This window comes from Chiloscyllium plagiosum, chromosome 7, assembly GCF_004010195.1.
Source record: "Chiloscyllium plagiosum isolate BGI_BamShark_2017 chromosome 7, ASM401019v2, whole genome shotgun sequence".
Classification (NCBI taxonomy): Eukaryota; Metazoa; Chordata; class Chondrichthyes; order Orectolobiformes; family Hemiscylliidae; genus Chiloscyllium; species Chiloscyllium plagiosum.
In genome coordinates this window covers 41432780-41453970 of record NC_057716.1, presented here as the reverse complement: position 1 = coordinate 41453970, position 21191 = coordinate 41432780, and the positions used below count along the sequence as shown (strand labels likewise).

At 40.4% G+C, this 21191-nt stretch overlaps 1 protein-coding gene across 4 annotated transcripts in view; it reads left to right on the top strand.

Annotated features, from left to right (window-relative positions):
- The window catches only part of ube2e3 (ubiquitin-conjugating enzyme E2E 3 (UBC4/5 homolog, yeast)), a 150145-nt gene extending 130731 nt beyond the window's left edge, over positions 1–19414 (top strand). For 3 of the 4 annotated variants that reach the window (XM_043693491.1, XM_043693490.1, XM_043693492.1), the window contains exon 6: positions 18771–19414. In XM_043693491.1, the coding sequence (XP_043549426.1) occupies positions 18771–18868 (98 nt within the window). In that variant the 3' untranslated portion in view covers positions 18869–19414. Of the gene's footprint in view, positions 1–11204; positions 11249–18770 lie in introns of all 4 variants that reach the window. The other variant, XM_043693493.1, reaches the window with a different exon arrangement.
- The last annotated feature ends 1777 nt before the right edge of the window (positions 19415–21191 follow it).

Below are 21191 nucleotides of genomic sequence, written 5' to 3'. Positions count from 1 at the left end.
AGGATTCTTGCCAGTGTGGAGGAACAGAGGGATCTTGGTGTGCAGGTACATAGATCCCTTAAAATGGCCACCCAAGTGAACAGGGTTGTTAAGAAAGCATATGGTGTTTTGGCTTTCATTAACAGGGGGATTGAGTTTATGAGTCGTGAGATCTTATTGCAGCTCTATAAAACTTTGGTTAGACCACACTTGGAATACTGCGTCCAGTTCTGGTCACCCTATTATAGGAAAGATGTGGATGCTTTGGAGAGGGTTCAGAGGAGGTTTACCAGGATGCTGCCTGGACTGGAGGGCTTATCCTACGAAGGGAAGTTGACTGAGCTCGGACATTTTTCATTGGAGAAAAGGAGGAGGAGAGGGGACCTAATTGAGGTATACAACATAATGAAAGGCATAGATAGAGTCGATAGCCAGAGACTATTTCCCAGGGCAGAAATGACTAACACGAGGGGTCATAGTTTTAAGCTGGTTGGAGGAAAGTATAGAGGGGATGTCAGAGGCGGGTTCTTTACACAGAGAGTTGTGAGAACATGGAATGCGTTGCCAGCAGCAGTTGTGGAAGCAAGGTCACTGGGGACATTTAAGAGACTACGAGACATGCATATGGTCACAGAAATTTGAGGGTGCATACATGAGGATCAGTGGTTGGCACAACATCGTAGGCTGAAGGGCCTGTTCTGTGCTGTACTGTTCTACGTTCAAAATGCAGATTAAAATCTCCCACAATAATGGTCGTACATTTTTGTAGGCATTAGTTATTTGCTTGTTTGTTGCCCACCCAATGTGATATTATTTTGTGGCCTAAAGACTGTGCTTATCAGTGATGTTTTCTTCTTGGAATTCCTAATTTCTGCCCAAATAGATTCAACTTCATGTTCACCGTGGGCGGCACGGTGGCACAGTGGTTAGCACTGCTGCCTCACAGTGCCAGAGACCCGGGTTCAATACCCGTCTCAGGCGACTGACTGTGTGGAGTTTGCACGTTCTCCCCGTGTCTGCGTGGGTTTCCTCCGGGTGCTCCGGTTTCCTCCCACAGTCCAAAGATGTGCAGGTCAGGTGAATTGGCCATGCTAAATTGCCCGTCGTGTTAGGTAAGGGGTAAATGTAGGGGTATGGGTGGGTTGCGCTTCGGCGGGGCGGTGTGGACTTATTGGGCCGAAGGGCCTGTTTCCACACTGTAAGTAATCTAATCTAATCTAACGTATATCATCTCTCAGTGCCACCCTGATGTCGTCCTTGAATATCAGAGCTACACCACTTCCCTTGCATTCTTGTCTGTCCTTCGGAATAGTCTGGTACCCTGGATATTTAATTTTCAGTCATGACCGTTCTGCAACCAAGTCTCCATGATGGCTATAAAATCGTATTCGTTCACGCTGGTTTGTGCCATTAACTCATCAACCTTGTCACAATTGCTATGAGCATTCCGGTAAAGTGCCTTTATGCTAGCTTTCTTACTGTCATGATTCACAACATCTCTAATGGCTCCTGAGTTATCCTTCATTTTTGCTTCTTTCATAGTCTGCCTTGAACTTCAAGCCTCCTACATACATGCTAACCTGCTGCTTACCTTTTCATTTATCACGATACTACTTGTTGCTTTCCCTTTCCCTTCTCCGACTCTCAATTTTAAAGTTGTAGTGACCACCTATTTATCCTTTTCGCTAGAACACTGGTTCCAGATCAGTTCATATGGAGACTGTCCCATCGGTACAGATCCCACCCAGTTTCAACACTGCCAATGCCCCATGAAATGGTACGCCACTTTCCCACACCATTCTCTTTGCCACATGCTTACTTTCCTAATTTTCTTGTCCCTAAGCCATTTGCACGTGGCTTGGACAGTAATCCGGAGGTTGACCCTTGAGGACCTGTTCCTTAATTTCATTCGTGTACTCATTAATTCCCAAACAAGTCCTCCATCCTACCCTTGCCTATGTTGTTAGTCCCAATGTGGACCACAACAACTGGATCCTCCCTCTCCCGCTCCAATTTCCTGTCAAGCAAGTCAGAGATGTCCTACACCTTGGCACCAGGCAGGCAACACACCATGTGGGATTCCCGATCTGGTTTGCAAACTATATTATCTGCCCCTTTAATTATAGATTCCTCTATAACTGCCACTTGTCTTTTTGCCCCCACCCCCTTTTGAATGGCCTTCTGCACCATGGTGCCATGGTCAGTTGGCTCATCCACACGGGGAGCAAGAATCTGAAACCTGTTGGATAAAGTCAAAAGTTGAGGCTCCTCTACTCCTGAACTCAGGATCCTTTACCTGCCTCACTTGCAATCACACCCTGTTTTCCCTGATCACTAACTGAATTTGAATTACTTGATCGACCAGGTGTGACTGCCTCCTGAAACGAAGCATCCAGGTAACTCTTTCTCCCCCCTCCCAGATGTGCCGCAGTGTTTGAAGCTCAGATTCCAGATCATCAGCTTCTGAGCCAGATTTCTTCCAGCAACCAACACTTGCTGCAGATGTGATCGCTCCTGATCAGAATGAGATCAGCCAGCTAGATAGAGTAGAGTGGGGGTAAATGTGAATTTGGTAATGTTGGTACAAAGCATAGAGAAGCAACGATAAGAGATTGGAGGTTTTTTAATTCCCTAATAGGATGTGGACATCATTGCCTTGCCAGACGTATGTGGGTTTCCTGACAAACGTCGTATCAAATTGTGCAGGTCAATACAACAATTAGTTAGTAAGGTAAATGGAATGTTGTGATTTGCTTCATGGGGGAAGATACAAAAAAATAGAGAAGGTTGATTGTGAATGTACAGGGTACATTTGGAGTACTGCAACTGGCTTTAGACTCCTGTAGGAAGTAATTGCTTTTGAAGCAGTTCAAAAAATGTTCACACATCAGACTTCGATGAAAGGTTCACCTTATGAAGCAAGGTTGAGCAGGTAAGGCCTAAGCGTATTGGAACTTAGGAGAGTGAGGGGTGATCTTGTTGAAACATCTTATGATCTTGAGAGGATTGGATAGGTTGAATAATGGAAAGATTTTTTTTGGGGGGGGAAGCAAAAGCTAAGGGACGTTCCCTAAATGGGAGGCCTCTTCTTTTTAAACTGAGTTGAAAATAATAATTTTTTTTTCCCAAAAATTCATTCTAGTGCAGAATTCTATTCCCAGAAGATGGTGGAGACTAGATCCTTCAATTTATCCAAGGCTGAGTTGGATAGATTTTTGACCGGCAAGTGTAACGAGAACTTTGAGGTGTAGGCAAAGGAGTAGACCTAAAATGACAACTGGATCAGCCATGATTTTGAATGGTGGAACTGGCTTTCAGGTCAAATGGCCCACTCCTGCTCCTGAGTCCAGTGATTGATTTTTAAAAACTGTTTGTGAGCAAGATGTATTGTGGGAATTTCAGCTAGGATCTCATTTAAACACCTTCAAGAAGCTGAATAACTTGTTGCTCAGGCAAAAGTAGCTATGTCATCAAGTAGAATTGAGTTCATAAACAGAATAAACTGAAACATGCTTCAGTTTTTCACAATATGTTTCAGAAATTTGAACTCTGAAATTCTTTCAACACCCTCCCAAAAAGTCTGTGGCTGCTTGGAAGATTGGAACTTTCAAGATTGCAATTGATTTACATTAGGCAAGAGTGCCACTTAACATGGCGCAGGTTCAAGAGACTGAATGGTCTTCTGTTCCAAAGGAATAAGTTCAAGACACTACGTATCCTTCTGTACTCCAATGCATTTAATAAAGTCAAGACTCAAAGTAGTTGGATTCTTAAGTAGCCAATATAACACCTTATTAAAGAAGAGACGGAAGGACAAACTACTAATTAAGAATTGACCAACTTGTTTAATCCCAGTTCTGGACAATCATTGTGGAGTGAATTGAGTTAGGCAGTAGATAACTTGTTAAAAATGTCGTCCTTGACAAATTTAAGATTTTTAATGAATAACAACTTGTTAATGGGAATGTTTCTTCATTTCTTTTTATTCACTTATGGAGCATGGCCAGCATTTTCTTGCCTGTTCCTAGTTGCTGTTGAGAAGGTGGTGGTGATCTGCAGCCTTGATACACTGCAGTTCACGTGCTGTAGGTTGACCTGCAATGCCTTTATGCAGGGAATTCTGCAATATTAACCCAGCGATGGTGAAGGAATGGCGGTATATTTTGAAGGCAGAATGATGAGTAATTTGGAGGAGAACTTGCAGATGGTCGTGTTCCCATATGTATGCTGCCTTTGCCTTTTACATGGAAGGGGTCATAGTTTTGGGATGTGCTGCCTAAGAATATTAGGTGAATTTCTGCAACATATCTTGTCGATGGTACACACTGTTGCTACTGAGATTCAGTGATGGAAGAAGTGATTACCTGTGGATGTGGTTCAAGTCAAGTGTGCTGCTTTGTCTTGTATGGTGTCAAACCTCTTGTGATTTGTTGGAGCGGCACCTATCCACGCCAGCGGGGAGTATTCCATCAACTCCGGACTTGTACCTTGTAGAAGATGGGCAGGATTTTGGGAGTCAGGAGGTGAGCTACTCAATGCAGTGTTCCTAGCCTTTGACTTGCTCTTGCAGTACTACATTTAGTGGTGAGTTTAGTTGAGTTTCTGGTCAATGATAGCCTTCAGGATATTGACAGTAGGGAGTTCAGTGATGGTAGCGCCATTGAATGTCAAGGGACGGTGAATATTGACTTTTATTGGAGATAGCCATTGTATAACATTTGTGTGGCATAAATGTTGCCTATCAGTCCAAGCCTGCATATTGTCCAGATATTGTTGCACTTGGACATGGACTGTTTCATTATCAGTGGAGTCACGAATGGTTCTGAACAGTGTGCAATCATTGGCAAACATCCCACATCTGACCTTGCAATAGAGAGCTGATCATTGAAGCAGCTGAAGATGGTTGGGCCTAGGGCAATACCCTGAGATGTTCTGGCTCGAAGATGACTGACCTCTAACAATCACAGCAGTTTTCTGATATACTGTGTTTGTCTCCAATCAGTAGCAAGTTTGTCCCCTGATACCATTACTTGCAGTTTTGTTAAGGCTCCTGGATGTCACATTTGGTCAAATGTGGACTTGATGTCAAGGGCTCTCACTCTCACCTCACCGTAGAATTGAGCTCTTTTGTCCATGTTCGATTCAAGGCTAAGGAGGTCAGAAGCTGAGTGGCCTTGGTGGAATCCAAACTGGGAGGCACAGAGTAGATTATTGCTGAATAGGTGCTGTTTGATAGCACTGTTGATGCCCCTTCCATCACTTTACTGATGATCAAAAGGAGACTGATGATCAAGAGGAGACTAATGGTGTGGCAATTGACCGGGTTGGATTTGTTCTGATTGTATGTACAGGACATAACTGTGCAATTTTACTCATTATCAGGTGGATGCAGTGTTGTAACTGTACTGGAGCAGCTTAGCTAGGGGAGCGTAGGTGTTTTAGTACTATTGCCAGAATGTTGTCGGGGCCCATATTTTTTGCAGTATCCAGTTCTTGAATTGGCTGAAGACTGGTATCTGCAATGTTTGGTACCACTGGAGGAGGCCAAGATGGATCATCCCCCACTTGGCATTTTTGGCAGAATTCTAGATTAGAGTTGTGCTGGAAAAGCACAGCAGGTTAGGCAGCATCCGAGGAGCAGGAAAATCAATGTTTCGGGCAAAAGCCCTTCATCAGGAAGATTCCTGCAGATGCTTCAGCCTTGATTTTCGCACTGTTGGGCTCTTCCTTCATTGTGGTTGGAGATATTTCTGGATCCTCCTAATCAATAAGTTGTTTAATAATCTGCCACCATTCACGATGTGGCAGCACTGCTGAAGTTAGATCTGATCCGTTAACTGTGGGGCTCCTTCCACACTGCTTATGCTGTTTAGTTGCTTCACCAGGTTGACGTCTCATTTTCAGGTATGCCTAGTTCTGTTCCTGGCATGCCCTCCTGCATTCTCATTGGAACTAGGATTGATCCCCTGGCTTGATGGTATTGGAATGGGGGATATGCCAGGCCATGAGGTTGCAGATTGTGCTGGACAATTCAACTACTGTTGATGGCCCACAGAGCCTCATGGATGCTCAATATTGATTTACTGGATCTATTTGAAGTCTGTCTGATTTACCATGATTGTGCCATGGAGGGTATTCTCAACATGAAGGCGGGTCTTTTCCTCCACAAGGACTATGCGGTGGACACTCTTACTGATTCTGTCTTGGACAGATGCATCTGCAGCTGGCAGATTGGCAAGGATGAAGTCAAGTATGTTGTTCCCTGTCAATATGCTGCAGACCCAGTCTAGCGGCTATGTGCTTTAGAACGTGACCAGCTCTATTAGTAGTGTTGCTGTCGAGCCACTATGTGGTGGACTTAGAAATCCTCTGTCCAGAGTGTGTTTTGTGCCCTTGCCACTTTCTCTAGGTGTTGCTCAATGTGAAGGAGTATTGATTAATCAACTGAGAGAGGATAGGAAATGGGGGTTTTCTTGTCCATTTTTAACATTAAGCCATGCGACTTCATGGGATCTCGAGTCAGTATTAAGGATGCAGAGAGCAATTCCCTCCAAACTGTATAGCACTATGCTGCCACCTCTGCTGGGTCTGTCCTGCTGGTGGAATAGGATATATCCAAGAGTAGGGATGGTGCTGTCTAGGACTTTGTAAGGTACAATTCCATGAATATGACTATGTCAGGCTGTTGTTTGACTAGTCTTTGAGACCGCTTTCCCAATTTTGGTACTAGCCTCCAGATGTGGGTAAGGAAGACTTTGCAGGGTTGACAGGACTGTTCCTGCTGTTTTTTCTGGTGCCGAAGTCGATTGCCAAGTGATCCATCTAGTTTCATTTCTTTGTTGAGACTTTACAGGGATTGGTAAAACAGAGTAACTTACTAGGCCACTTCAAAGGGCAGTTGAGAGTCAACCACATTGCTATCGATCTGAAGACACGTGCAGGCCAGACCAAGTGTGGATGAAAGATTTCTTTCCTTGAAGAACATTAGTGTGCCAGATGGGGTTTTTTTTGACAATTGATAAAGGTTTTGTGGTCACCAATAGATTCTTAATTCCAGATATATTTTATTGAATAGAAATTCCACCATCTGCCTTGACAGGATTCAAACCCAAATGCTCAGGGTTTAGCTCAGATTCTTGATCAATAACTCCACTAGGCCATCACTTGTTTAATTTAAGAAGAATTGCCATCCTTCTTCTTAATTTCCTCCCTGACCTCACCCTATCCTATCTTTGTAATCTGCAAACCTCAAATTATCTTGCCTGTTCCAGTCTGCTCTCTTGTGCCTCCCTAACTTTAAACATTGCACTACTTGTTACTCTGCCTTCAGCTGCTGAAGTCCCTAACTCTGGAATTCCTTCCCTAAACATCTGTCTCTATCTGTTCTCTTTTAAGACACCCCTTAATCTACCTCAGTGACCTAAACTTCAGCCTTCTAACTTGCTACTTCACTGAGTCCAGTTTTGATTGGTATTGTTCCTGTTTGGCATTTTGGGACATTATGTTAAACATATTATGTAAATGGAAGTTCTTAATGTTAGAGCATTGGATTTTTGATTGTGTGGAACTGTGTGGCAGAGACCATCATATTTTTACTGTAAATCAGATTAACCTTTTGAAGCAGAAGGCGGCCAGGGACCGACTAGAGAAAGTGAATCCGTGATTATCAGTTTTGGATTGTTCTCCAAAAACCAGCAGGTTACGTTTTTCATGCTCAAAGTATCCATGTTTCTATATTAAGACTATGCTGTTGTCGCAGAAAAATGAATGGTTTCATTAAAACTTCCTTGTCTTTTATGTTAGGAAACCCTCGTTTCAATGCATTCAAGTTCATAAGATAGAAGAGCAAAATTAGGCCATTTTGCCCATCGAGTCTACCCGTTCAATCGTGGCTGATATGCTCTTCACCCCCTTTTTGCTGCCTTCTTCCCATAAGCCTTCAACCCATTACCAATTAAAAATCTGTCTAACTCCTCCTTAAATTTACTCACTGTCCCAGCATCCACTGCATTTTGGAGTAGCAAATTCCACAGATTCACAGCACTTTGGGAGAAGTGGTTTCTCTTCAAATCTGTTTTAAATTTGCTATCCCTTCTTTTAAGACTATGACCTCTAGTCCTTGAATACCCCACAAGAGGAAGCATGCGCTCCACATCTATTTTATCCATACCTTTTATCAACTTGAATACTCCAATTTTTCCTCTCTTCATTCTTCTAAATTCCAGAGAGTATAAACCTAAACTGTTCAATCTCTCTTTATATAACAAACCCCTCATCTCTGGGATCAATCTGGTGAACGTCCTCTGAATATCTCCAATGCCACTCCATCTTTCCTCAAATAAAGGGACCAAAACTACGCACAATACTCCAGGTGTAGTCTCACCAGTGCCTTGTACATTTGCAACAATGCTTCCTTACCTTTTATATTCTATTTCTTTAGGTATAAAAGCTAACATTCCATTCGCTTTCTTTATTATCTGCTTGTACCTGCATGCTAGTTTTCTGTAACTTGTGAGTAAGGACACCCAGATCCCTCTGTACCAGAGCACCCCGAAGCCTCTCCTCATTTAGATAATAGGTCGCCTTCCCATTTATTTCAACCAAAATCCATGACCTCACACTTATCCACATTAAATTCCATCTGCCACATTTTGGCCCACTCTCCTAACCTATCTATATCCATTTGTAGGTTCTTATTTCCTCAGAGCAATTTACTGTACAGTCTAATTTTGTCATCTGCAAATTTGTTTATAGAGTCTTCTATCCCTGTATCTGAGTTGTTAATGTAGATTGTAAATAGTTGGGGTCCAAGGACTGAACCCTGTGACACCCCACCGGTTACATCTTGCCATCCAGGAAAAAAACTATTTATCCCAACTCGATACTCTGTCTTCTGTCCATCAGCCAGTCATCTATCCAAGCTAATAAATTACCCCAGCCTCATACGATCTAACCTTGTGAATTAACCTTTTGTGTGGCACCTTATGAAATGCCTTCCAGAAGTCCAGATATGTTATATGTCCAGGATCCCCATTAACAACTTTGTTTGTTACATCATTGAAGAACTCTAGCAAATCAGTCAAACATAATTTGCCATTCATAAAATCATGCTGACTCTTATGGATAGTGTTTTGACTTTCCAAATGACCTTAAATTGCTTCTTTGATAATGGATTCTAACACATTCTTAACTCCAGATGTTAAACCAATTGGTCTATAATTTCCCACATTTTTGCCTCCCTCCCTTTTTGAATAAGGATGTTACATTACATTTTTCCAATCCACTGGAACCTTTCCTGTGTCCAGGGAATTTTGAAATATTGTAACCAATTGATCTATTATCTCTGCCGCCACATCTTTTAAAACCTTAGAGTGTAGGCCATCATACCCAGGGGACTTGTCTGCCCTCAATCCTAATAGTTTGCTGAGTACCTTTTCCCTATCGATATTGATTGTTCTAAGTTCTATCCTTTCTATTGCCACTGACTTGCTTGTTCCAATAGGAATGATTCTGTTGTCCTTCACCGTGAAAACTGAGGCAAAGTATTGATTTAGCATCTCTGCCATTTCAGTGTTCCCCATTATTAACTCTCCAGTTTCATCTTTCAAGGGACCAACATTCACCTTAGTGATTGTCTTTTCTTTTATATACCTATAGAAGTTTTTGCTATCCTTTTTGATATTTTGTGCTAGTTTTCTTTCATAATTTACATTAGCTCTTTTAGTAATTTTTTTAGTTTTTTTTATGTTTGAAAGCTTCCCAATCTTCCAGCCTGCCACTGGCCTTTGCAATATGATATGCTTTAGTTTTTGACTCTATATTGTCCTTGGCCTCCTTGTTTAGCCATGGATATTTTTTACTCCCCTTACCATCTTTCTTCCTCACTGGGATATATTTTAGTTGTGAGGAATTGAGTAGTTCCTTAAACATCTGTCACTGCTTATCCGCTGTCTGACCCATTAGCCTTCCTGTCCAATCTGTTTGGGCCAAATCCATCCTCATGCCTATGTAATTTCCTTTGTTTAATTCCAGAACACTACTGTGGGACTCCACTTTCTCATCCCCACAACTGAATTTAGAATTCAATCATACTTTGGTCACTAGTCCGTCGAGGATCCTTAACTGTGAGGTCACCAATTAATCCCTCTTCATTACACAATACCAAATCCAGAGTAGTCTGCTCCCTGATTGGTTCCACAACATATTGCTCCAAGAAACCATCTCTAATACATTCAGTGAACTCTGCCTCCAGGCTACCCTTGTCAATTTGATTCTTCCAACCTATAGGGGTGTTAAAAATCACTCATGATTATTGCTATACCTTTCCTGCAAGCTTCTAATGTTTCCTGGTTTATACTGTGCCCCACTACTGTTTGGGGGCCTGTAGATTACTCCTACCAAGTACTACTTCCCTTTGCTATTTCCTATTTCTACCCAGATCAGTTCTTGATCTCCCATGCTTATGTCATTTCTCATTACAGCATTGATTCCTTCCTTCACCAGCAAAGCTACACCACTTCCTTTTCCTTTCAGTCTGTCTTTGAAATGCTGAGTACCCTTGAATATTCAGTTCCCAGACCTGGTCTCCTTGTAACCATACTTCAGTAATCAAATTGTACTATTTTGTTTCTAATTGCGTCATTAACCCATTAATTTTGATTTGAATGATTTGTGCTTTTAGATACAAAGCTTTTAAATTTATTCTGCTGGTAAATTTCCCTTTTTTTTTGTAATTCCTTGGTGCATAAAACATTTACCTGTTCTGTCCCTCACCTTTATTGACTGGTAACTATCCGCCACATCGCTAATCTGCACTCTTACCTCCCCCCTCAAATTTGGGTTTTCTAATTTCCCCGACAACTGAATCCTCCCCCTGTTTAGTTTAAAACTCCGACTACAGCCCGAGCTATGTGATTCACTAGGTCCCAGCACAATTCAGATGAAGACTGACCCTTCATCCCTGGTACTGGTGCCAATGTCCTATGAATTCAAACCCATTTCTGCCAAACCAGTCTTTAAGCCATTTACCTGCTTAATCTTCTTGACCGTGTGCCAGTTAGCTCATGGCTCAGGTCGTTAACCAGAGATTATTGCCATCTTGTTTCTGCTTTTTAATTTAGCTCCTAGCTGTTCATACTCCCGAAACAACACCTCTGCCCAGTTGTATGCATGTCGTTGGTAGCTCTGTGGGCCATGACCACTGATTCTTTACCCTCCTACTCCAGGTTCCTCTGCAGCCCAGATGACACATCCCGAACCTGAGCACCAGGTAGGCAACACAACCTTCGGGATTCTTGATCCTGCTGATCAAGAACAGTGTCGGTACCCCTAACTATACCAACCCCAACTACAACTACATTTCTCCTCTTGCGCTCTCGCGCATGCTCTCGCTCTTCCCCACCGACCCACAATTAAGAGCTCTTAAGGATAGTGGAATCAAGAGTTATGGGGATAAGGCAGGAACAGGATACTGATTGAGGATGATCAGCCATGATCATAATGAATGGTGGTTCTGGCTCGAAGGGCCAAATGGCCTACTCCTGCACCTATTGTCTATAATTGGATGGCTCCCTGCAACACAGTGCTGCAGTCAGTCAGCCCATTCTGCCTGTAGTCCCCACTCCCATCCACATAGGGAGAAAGACTCATGAACCTGTTGGTCAAAGGCTGAGGCTCCTGCAACTCTACCTCCGAGATCCCTAGACCTGCCTCACTCAACAGCCACACCCTCCTGTCCACTGCTGAATTTGAATGAGTTGTGACTGTCTCCTGAAACAGTCCTGAACTTCAAGTTCGAAACAATAATAGTTACTACTGGTGATTAGAAAGGTATGAATTAGAAACTTAATAAGGGTTATAAAATCACTATGATTTTGTTTTACCTTTGTATGAAGTATTGTTGGTTCTAGCTTGATGTTCTGCTTCCACTTTTATCATTAATGCAAATTTAAATATCGGCTTTGCTATTGTCAGTTTCTGTCAAGTGACTTAGCGTTTTGTCATGGTAGCTGCAGAAGGAAGTTAGAATAAAATAACTTTATTGTCATATACACTCAATGTGTATAGTGAAAAGCTTATACATCACCAATTAGTGCTGGCTTAGATACAAAAGTACTTAGGCACAGCTTTCGATACAAGACGTGTTGGAGAAATAAAATGTCCAGCATTATAGAAAAGAGTTCAGTACAGCAGACCTTGCTGGTACTTAGCTTCCAGTCTGCACTGAGCCTTCGCGCCATACCACACCAGTGACATGCCAAGCTGGGAAGCTGCAGCAGAAGGCTGGAAAGTTGCCAGGCCGGCGGACCACTGCGCCAGACTGGGAGGTCACCATGTTGGGAGGGCCCTACGAAGGTGCTGGAGTCGATGAGCAAATTGGATGTTGCATTTTTCTACTTTGAAAGTATTTACTTACCAGATTGTGACAAGCTTTGGGAGGCCTGAGGCCATTAGAAGTGTCAAATTGAAGTTATTTTCTTTGATTCTTTCCCAACTTGTTCTCAATTTTTTTTATTCATTCATGGGATGAGGGTGTCCAACCCTAAATTGCCCAGAGGACAGTTAGGAGTCAGCCATATTGCAGTGCATCGGGAATCACATGTAGGCCTGACCAGGTAAGGGTGGCAGCTTCCTTCTTTAAAGAGCTTTAGTCAACCAGGTTGGTTTTTCTGGCAGTTGGCAATGGATTTGTGGTCATCAGACTCTTAATTCAACGTTTTTATTGAATTCATATTCCACCTTCTGCTATATCAGGATTTAAACCTGGGTCCACAGAACATTACCTGGGCCTCTGGACTAACAGTTTGCTGATAATACCACTCGGCTATCACCTGCCCTGTGATATGGTGAGGGTTAATTTATCACTGGTTGTTTGTGTTTCTCCCTTTTGCTTTGTCTCCTAAATATACCCCAACATTCTTTCTGCAGATCACTCTGGCACTGTTTGTGGACTCATTTGCCATTTACCAGAGTGGCTTAAGATAATCAGGGCCTCACCTCGTGTCTTGGAGGGCTATGTTAGATTGTTTCAACATGGAGGGCGTCCAGTTAAAATGCTGCCTGGCATCATTGAAATTATTGTTGGTGGGAAATAAATACAAGTTTTAACTTTCAGAATTTCAGTTCTCTCAAAATACCATTCTGTTTTGACTGTCTTTATTTATTATCCTTTATCCTCTGATATTTCTCTACTATTTATTTCATTTAACATGGCTGTTTCGTTTCCAATAGCTTTTAGTTTTGCTCTCCTTAGCCAATTTCAAACTTGGCTTCTTGTGCCATGCTTCTCCGAGAATGTGAAACTTTCATGCGAGCCATCCTGCCTCCAAACCAAGCCTTGTGTTGACTGAAAGTCTGCTTCCCTTAAATTCACAAAGTGCTGATTACCACCCCTGAAGTCTTGTTTTTAAAATTAATGCACAATACCTTAAATTTCCACTATGAATCTTCAAATTACTTTACTCTCTAATAAGTTCAAAACTAGACTGCAACTTTTCATGACAATAACAGCTATATTGTTTCTGTATTCTCCCATCCATGATAGCTCGCATCAATTGCACCGCACGTATTACAAGTTCTCTACTATGTAAGAAAAAATGAAATATATGTATGATATTGGCTCAATCTCCTACTTGTCTCAAGCTCTGAATGAAATTCTTCTCACCCAGCACAAGTATTAAATATAGAATTATGCCTGTCCAATTACATCACAAGCTGATCACCCAAGAGAGTTTTTTTTATGGTCTTCTTCTGCAACAGCCTTTTAAATTTGCCTAAGTTCATCTCCTGAAGATTCAGAAGTTGTCCACTAAAGCATGATAGTGCTGCACTTTGACCAATCTTTTGGTGGGCACACAAATAAGAACAGTTAAGTATACAGTTGGTATATTCCAGGAGTTTTTCTTCAATGCCAACTAATGGAAGTTCTGTCTTCAACCAAAGCAATATTTGATGTAAAAACAAAACTGGATCTCCTCATCAGATCAGGCAGTATCAGTGGAGACAGAAACAGAGTTAACATTCTGGTCAACGACCTTTTGCAAAAACTGATGTAAGTTTATTGACTCAACACTAACTTTTTCTGGCATGCATATTATTTTGTTTGTGTTGGAATTTTTGTAGGCACTCTATTTAGGTAAAGGTCTTCCTCCTCGAGGTTGTTCTGCAGTCCTTTAGACTAATGTGTTCTTTCAATGAGTGATCAAGAAGATCTGTAGAATATTGTGACTATCACACTGAGAACATGAGTTTGTCATTTTTCTTTCATTGTTTGAGTAAACTAAGCTATTTCCCAAGCTACTGTCATAATTCATATATCCCTGGTCCCCACAAGCACAGGAAAGAGGCGAGTTTTCACTCACATGGATCACAAGCCAGCACTGCTTGAATGTCAGCATTAAATTTTGCCTGCTCAACCCTTTCTAATTGTGGTTTTATTTCAGTTCTCAGATTTATCACTAAACTATGAAAGTTATTTCATGCTGGCATCATGGGCAAATTGTATTCCAGCACCTGTTTTGACTGAACTGATTCATTTTCAATATGCCTGATTCTATGGCAACTGAACTCCACACATGTCTGTTTGAAATTCCAACAGGTTTAAGTTATGAACTGTATAGTCAACAGAAATCAAAGATGTAGTTGCTCAATGACTCTCCAACAAGGAGACAAATTCTTGTCAATTGTATCTGTTTTATTTACACATATGGACGTAGCTATTAAGTTTTTCAGTCATTCTTATAATCTTAGAAGTACTGTGCCCTATTCATCTTTTCAAATGCATCCCAATTAAGGAAGCCATAAATCTTTGCGTGTGGCTTCCTTGCTTAGTCAAATACTATAATTGTAATCAGAATTTTGTATTTAAAGCTATATTCTGATGCAGTTATGGTTAAATATTCTTACACCTTTGGATTTTATAGCCATATGTAAATATGCTTTTTCTAATTCAAATGTTAACCATTTGTTATTGCAGCTTTTACAAAATTGTCTTTCAGCTTCAAGGACAGCACATTAACACAACACTCAGTGACAACATTGGTTATGTTGTCTATTTGCCTTTTATTTTGTGTGTTCATGCTGTGAAACATTGTATATTTATATGGAATAGGGCTTAAACGTTCAAGATTTCTACACTGAGCACTTTGAAAGACCCCGAGATATTTGCGGAGGCTTGCAGCTATATCATTATTAATCTATACTTAGGCATAGTAATAATGTGCCAGTAAGGTATATTCACATGACATGAGTTCAAAGCCTTGAGTGTGACCTGACAGCTTGAATTTATACAACATGATGTCTAAATTTCGTGCATTGAACTGGAATTTGCACTATGCTATTGTCCTTCATTGAACTTTCTATGAATATGTACTAAATAGAAATGAGCTGCTTTTGGGTCAGGTGAGAGGAAAATGCATGCTACCTAATTCAGATTTTGAATGGACTGTTAATGAACGTTTTTTGTGGACACACAAGGGCCATGAATATTGTTCTGTCATTTTCATTTAAAGGCACATTGGAAGAATGAATTGTTCAGGTCGACAGGTTTTTGTTACATTGCTTACTGGAATCCTGCAGTTAACACTTTCTGGAATTTGACTGCACTCTCTAAAATGAGAGTGTGTTCTAGTGTAAATTAAGCATTAAGGAAGGATCAAAGAAATCAAGTCCAAATGCCAGCATTGAATTGATACAATCAATAACTTGAGCAGTCTTTCTTACTCTGCAACATGAATACATGAAACAAAAAAAAAGAAAATCAAGGCACAGAATTATGTTTTATGAGTTACCTAATGTATCTTAAAAAGTCAAATATACCAAAAATGCACCTTGTTTTGATGCACTTGATGTAGAAAAACTACTAATTGACCAGAATTTGGGAGTTGGAATGACGGCAAAGACCATCTCTATTCACCATTATTATTCTATAAAAATGACAGCCGCTTCTAGCATCTGTGCATGCACGGTTAAACAGGAGATCTGGAAATTGCTGTCAGTGAAACACTTCCCCCACAGAATATGCAGCTGTAGTCATTGCTCACACAACCTACACACTGATTTGGCATGAACATTTCACCCACTATTTTAGCTGTATGAATCCATGGAAATATTAAGCCTTATTTAAGCAGGAATAACTGAGGATTGTTTATGATGTAATAAATCAAAATTACTATTGTCTGGCTTCTTTGGTCTTGAACAACTTATTTTACAATTTCTCCAAATTCTCTGCAATTTAAAAGTTCTTAAAATAAAAGAAAGTAACTTGCTATTTAAAATGTATGATTTTTGTTTCTCGCTTTATCCCATATCTATGCCACATTCTTTATTTGACGTTCAGTGATTTAAATGTCAAAAAGTTACAACAAGATAGAGATTGTATTAACCCCTGTGAAATCACGGTGGATGGCTTCTTCAGTGTTAATGATGAGCATGATTGCGTTACTGCTAACCACACAATCATGATAAATATGGGATTGGATGTGATAGTATAAAACCTTGTAGACTATACAAGCACTTAAACATTGCTGGAAAAAAAAGAGGGAATTGAAGCTAACCAAATCTTCATGCTGCCCATGGTCCAACCAAGCAACATCTTTTCTCTTGTCTTTTAAATTGATGGTCCCTTTCCATGTTTGGTTTCTTGCAATTCTCTGGAGAAGGGAGTCTGCAAAAATATCCCTATCCTCAATGATGGCTTAGTCCAGGACCGTAGTGCAAAAGATAAGGCTAATGCATTCACAATAATCTTTAGCCAGAAGTGCCGAGTGGCTAATCCATCTCCAACTCTTTCAGTGGTTCCCAGTACTATATATGCAGTCTTCAAATTCAACTCCCTCCACATGATGGCAAGAAATAGTTGGAGACACTGGATACTGCTGGGTCCTGACAACATTGTAGCAACAGTACTGAAGACCTGTATTGCAAAACTTGCTGTCCCCCTAGCCAAGCTGTTCCAGTACAGTGACCATACTTTAAAATTTACTTTAAAATGCTCAGAATTATCCTGTATACAAAAAGCAGGATAAATCCAACCTGGACAGTCTACTCTCAATCATCAAAAAAGTGATGGAAGGTGTCATGAACAGTGCTATCGAGCAACACTTGCTTAGCAACAGCCTTTTCACTGACATCCAGTTTGAGTTGTGCCAGGGCCATTCAACTCCTAACCTTAGTTCAGCTTTGGTTCAAGCATGGACAAAACATTGAACTCCAGATGTGTGGTGAGAGAGAGAGAGCCCTTGATATTAAGGCAGCATTTGACTGTGTGTGGCATTAAGGACTCTTAGCAAAATTGGAAGGACTCAGGCCAGAGGAAGGTGGGAATCTGTGCTGGATGGAGTCATACCTTGCACAGAGAAAGGTTGTTGTGGTTAGAGGAGGTCAGTCGTCTCAGCTCCAAGACATCTCTACAGACGTTCCTGTCGGTGGTGTCCTCGACCCAACCATCTTCAGCTACTTCATCACTGAACTTCCAATCCAAGATTATGCCAGAAGTGGGGATGTTCGCCAATGTTCAGCTCTGCTCATGACTCCACAGATACTGAAGCAGTCCATATTCAAATGCAACAAGATCATGACAATATCTAGACTTGGGTTGAAAAAATAACAAGTAATATTCATGCCACATAAATGCCAGGTAATGACCTACCCAATAAGAGAATATTTAACCACCATCAACTGTGTTACCATCACTGAATCCCCCACTGTCTATATCATGGGGGTTATCATTGACCAGAAACTGAACTGGGTTAGCCATATAAATACAGTTGCTGCAAGAGCTAGGAATACTGTGAGTCACTGTCCTTCTGACTCCCCAAAGCTCATCCACCACCTACAAGGCACAATTCAAGATTATAATGGAATACTCCTCACTTACCTGGATCGGTGCCGCTCCAACAATACTCAAGATCCTGACACCATCCAGGACAAAGCAACCTGTTTGGCACCACATCCACAAGCATCCACTCTCTCCACTACTAGTGCTCAGTAGCAGCAATGTGTACCATCTAGAAGATGCACTGTGGAAATTCACTAAAGATCCTTAGGAAGCACCTCCCAAAACATGACCACTTCCATCTCAAAGGACAGGGTAGCATAATATGTAAAATATATAATTGTTCCCATATCGTATGGGAACACTACCACCAACAAATTCCCTTTCAACACACTCACCATCCTGACCAGCAAATGTGTCACTATTCATTTGGGGTTGGTCAGAAAATCCTGGGATTCTCTCCGTAACAGCACTGCGGGCGTAACTTACAGTAAGCGCATGGATTGCAGCAGTTCAAGAAGGTGGCTCACAAAACCTTAGGGGCAACAAGGAACAGGCAATAAATACTGGCTGACCAGCCAGCAATGCCAAAATCCCACAACTAAATTTTTTTTAAAAAGGCATCACTTTGTCTCTTTTTTTTTTAAGCAATGTTTAAATACAAAAACTAATTTCCATTGTCAGTTTTCTAGGCATTCCTATTTGTAAGTAGTGCTGCAATTTAAATTTGACAAAGTTATGTTAATATTCCTTTTCAAATTGACATTTTAGGAGGTCTTTTAATTGTGGTAATAACTTTGCTGTATGCATGCCTTGAAAAGCATTTTAATGATTTCCTTTGTAATAGTACAGTTAAATGGTGTCCACTAATGATTACACAGCTGCATTGCATGGAGAAAATGTGGTAAATGGAAGAATACAACAGAGTTTGGGGAACTAGTGAAGAAATGAATAATAAAGCATCTTCTAAATTTTCTCAGCGTTGGTTTATTAATTAAAAATTCTTTCTGTTTCACAGCGGATCCTTTAGTTGGGAGCATAGCAACCCAATATTTGACCAACAGAGCAGAACATGACAGGATAGCCAGACAGTGGACCAAGAGATATGCGACATAAATTGCATCACTTCCTGTGTTGTGAAAAGGAGCAGGAGGCATTATTTACAATGTGCAACAATTCTTTATAGCCTTTACAATACGGACTTCTGTGTATATGTTATACTGATTCTAATCTCTGCTTTTATCTTTGAAGATTGGGAAAGGCCCTATAAAAGGTAAAAGCTATTGAAGTAGATCTTTGTAGCAGTAGATTAGTTATGTTAAATGCCTACTTGCAAGTCTGCTTCTTTGGGATATCAAAATGTATTTTGTGATGTAATAAGGAAAATGTTCCTCAAGTCAACCAAATATTATGGTGCATTTTAGCCTAATCCATTATCTGTATGAAATCTATGATAGCTGTAGATTATTAGAATTTTGGCATTCGTATTAAACCCAGTTCCATTTCTGATCATGTGGTACATGCTGTTGTGAATCCGTTTTACCTTTTTGTCAATTTGTAATGAAGAGATTTCATTTAAACCTTTGTAGCTCTAAATAATGAGCATATGATGTATCATCTCAAAACACAATAAACTGTTTCCGAGGTTATTTATTTATTTTACATTTGGTGTGTTTCTTTGATGGGAAGAGTAGTGTTATTGAGTCATATTGTTGGATGTAGTTTGGTGATCTCCTCAAGATTGCAATACAGCTGAAAAACAAGTAGAGGTGGAATAGAATAACTGTCAAAATGACTATTGGGTGAAAAGTTAAGGTTTGATGCTGTCATTAAAATGTTATGGTGCAAGTAGTTGACAGTGGATAAGTGGCAGAAGACTCATGCAAGCTGGCAGTTGTGTCTTCACTTCCTTGTTGATGCAAAACATTATTTTATGCTCAACATAATTTAGGACATATCCCTATCTTTTTATTATGTGCTAATAAAATTTTACTAATATGAAGGAGCAAGTGCTATTACCAACTTTGCTTTAATGCAGCTGTTAGGATGCATACTGAGAGTAGTAGACTAACATAACTATTATGTGTTGTCGCTCTTGTAGTGTTGTAACTGAACAGGGGTTATAGACAGAAATCCAAAGCAAAATGTTGCAGATGCTGGAAATCTGCAATTTAAAAAAAACAAAAGTGCTGGGGAGAAAACTCTGAAAATGCTACATGTCAAAAGTCGTTTAGGCAGCATTATTTTGAGAGAGAGAGAGAATGATCTCTGACCTTGAAAAAGAACCAGGAAAAGTTCATAGCTCTAATAGGTTTTGAGAAAGAGATGGATGGGTTTAGGCCAAAGGGAGGTCTGATAGGGTGGAAGACAGTTTTTAGAAATGTGAATGACAAATTTACCCCTCGAGGATCTAAAGGAATGGAGGTGAAGCAAGAAAAGAATCAAAAGATGTCTCTAGAGCAGAAAAGCTGACTGAAAGAAAATAAACAAGTATAAGAAAGGGAACAAAATGGGAGACTGAATTTATGGTCTGCAATTGAGCTCAACACTGAATCCAGCAGACTGTAAAGTGCTTAATTGAAAGATAAAGTACTGTTCCTTAAGCTTACATCAACCTGCTTCTGTGAATGTATGAAGCACTTCAGAAAAGGTTATTTGGATTTCGCACAATGTGCTTATCCACCTAGTCTGATTTTGTAACCTTTGCTCCAACTAAACTCAAACAGCATAATTCAGTGTAAATAGCAGAAGAACCTATGTAGTAAAACTGAGTGGATGACCATCAAATCTCTATCCCTGAATCTGTGGTCACAATACCCAGGGAATTCACACAAAAAGTGCCTCCATAGAGGAACAGTTACGTTTGGCTGAAATAATCAGTCTATTTGGTTAGGTATACTAATTTGTTAAACCATTCCCATAACTAAATGTAAAGCATTCGCAATTATTGAACTCATGAGATAAAAAGTTACCATTTGGCAATGACACAGCATATCAAAATGATCCACTTTGCTTTCAAACCAGGTAAAATTATTAAAACTTTTTTTTATTTTTGGACTGTTGAAGGCTTCCATTGTCAACTCCTTACTCAGGGTAGTCAATAAAATTCAGAACATGTATAATGACACAGAAATTTACATGCTCCTGAAATTTGTACACAAACTCCATCAACTGTTTCATTTGACAAATGCCTATAGGAAGTTTTCCCATCCTCTCTGATCTTATCAAATTCCTGTTTTTTAAATGAGAGAAAGAGGCACTGTTACGAAACTAAAAGAAACACTGAACCACAGCAACCGATCTGACACTCAATCTAAACTGGGCATTTATAAATAAATGAGATATAAGTACTGGGGATGATTTTTTAAAAAGTCAATTTTAACATTTAATGTGGTTTACACCATTAAACAATAATGGTATTGGGGGGGGGCGGGGGGTG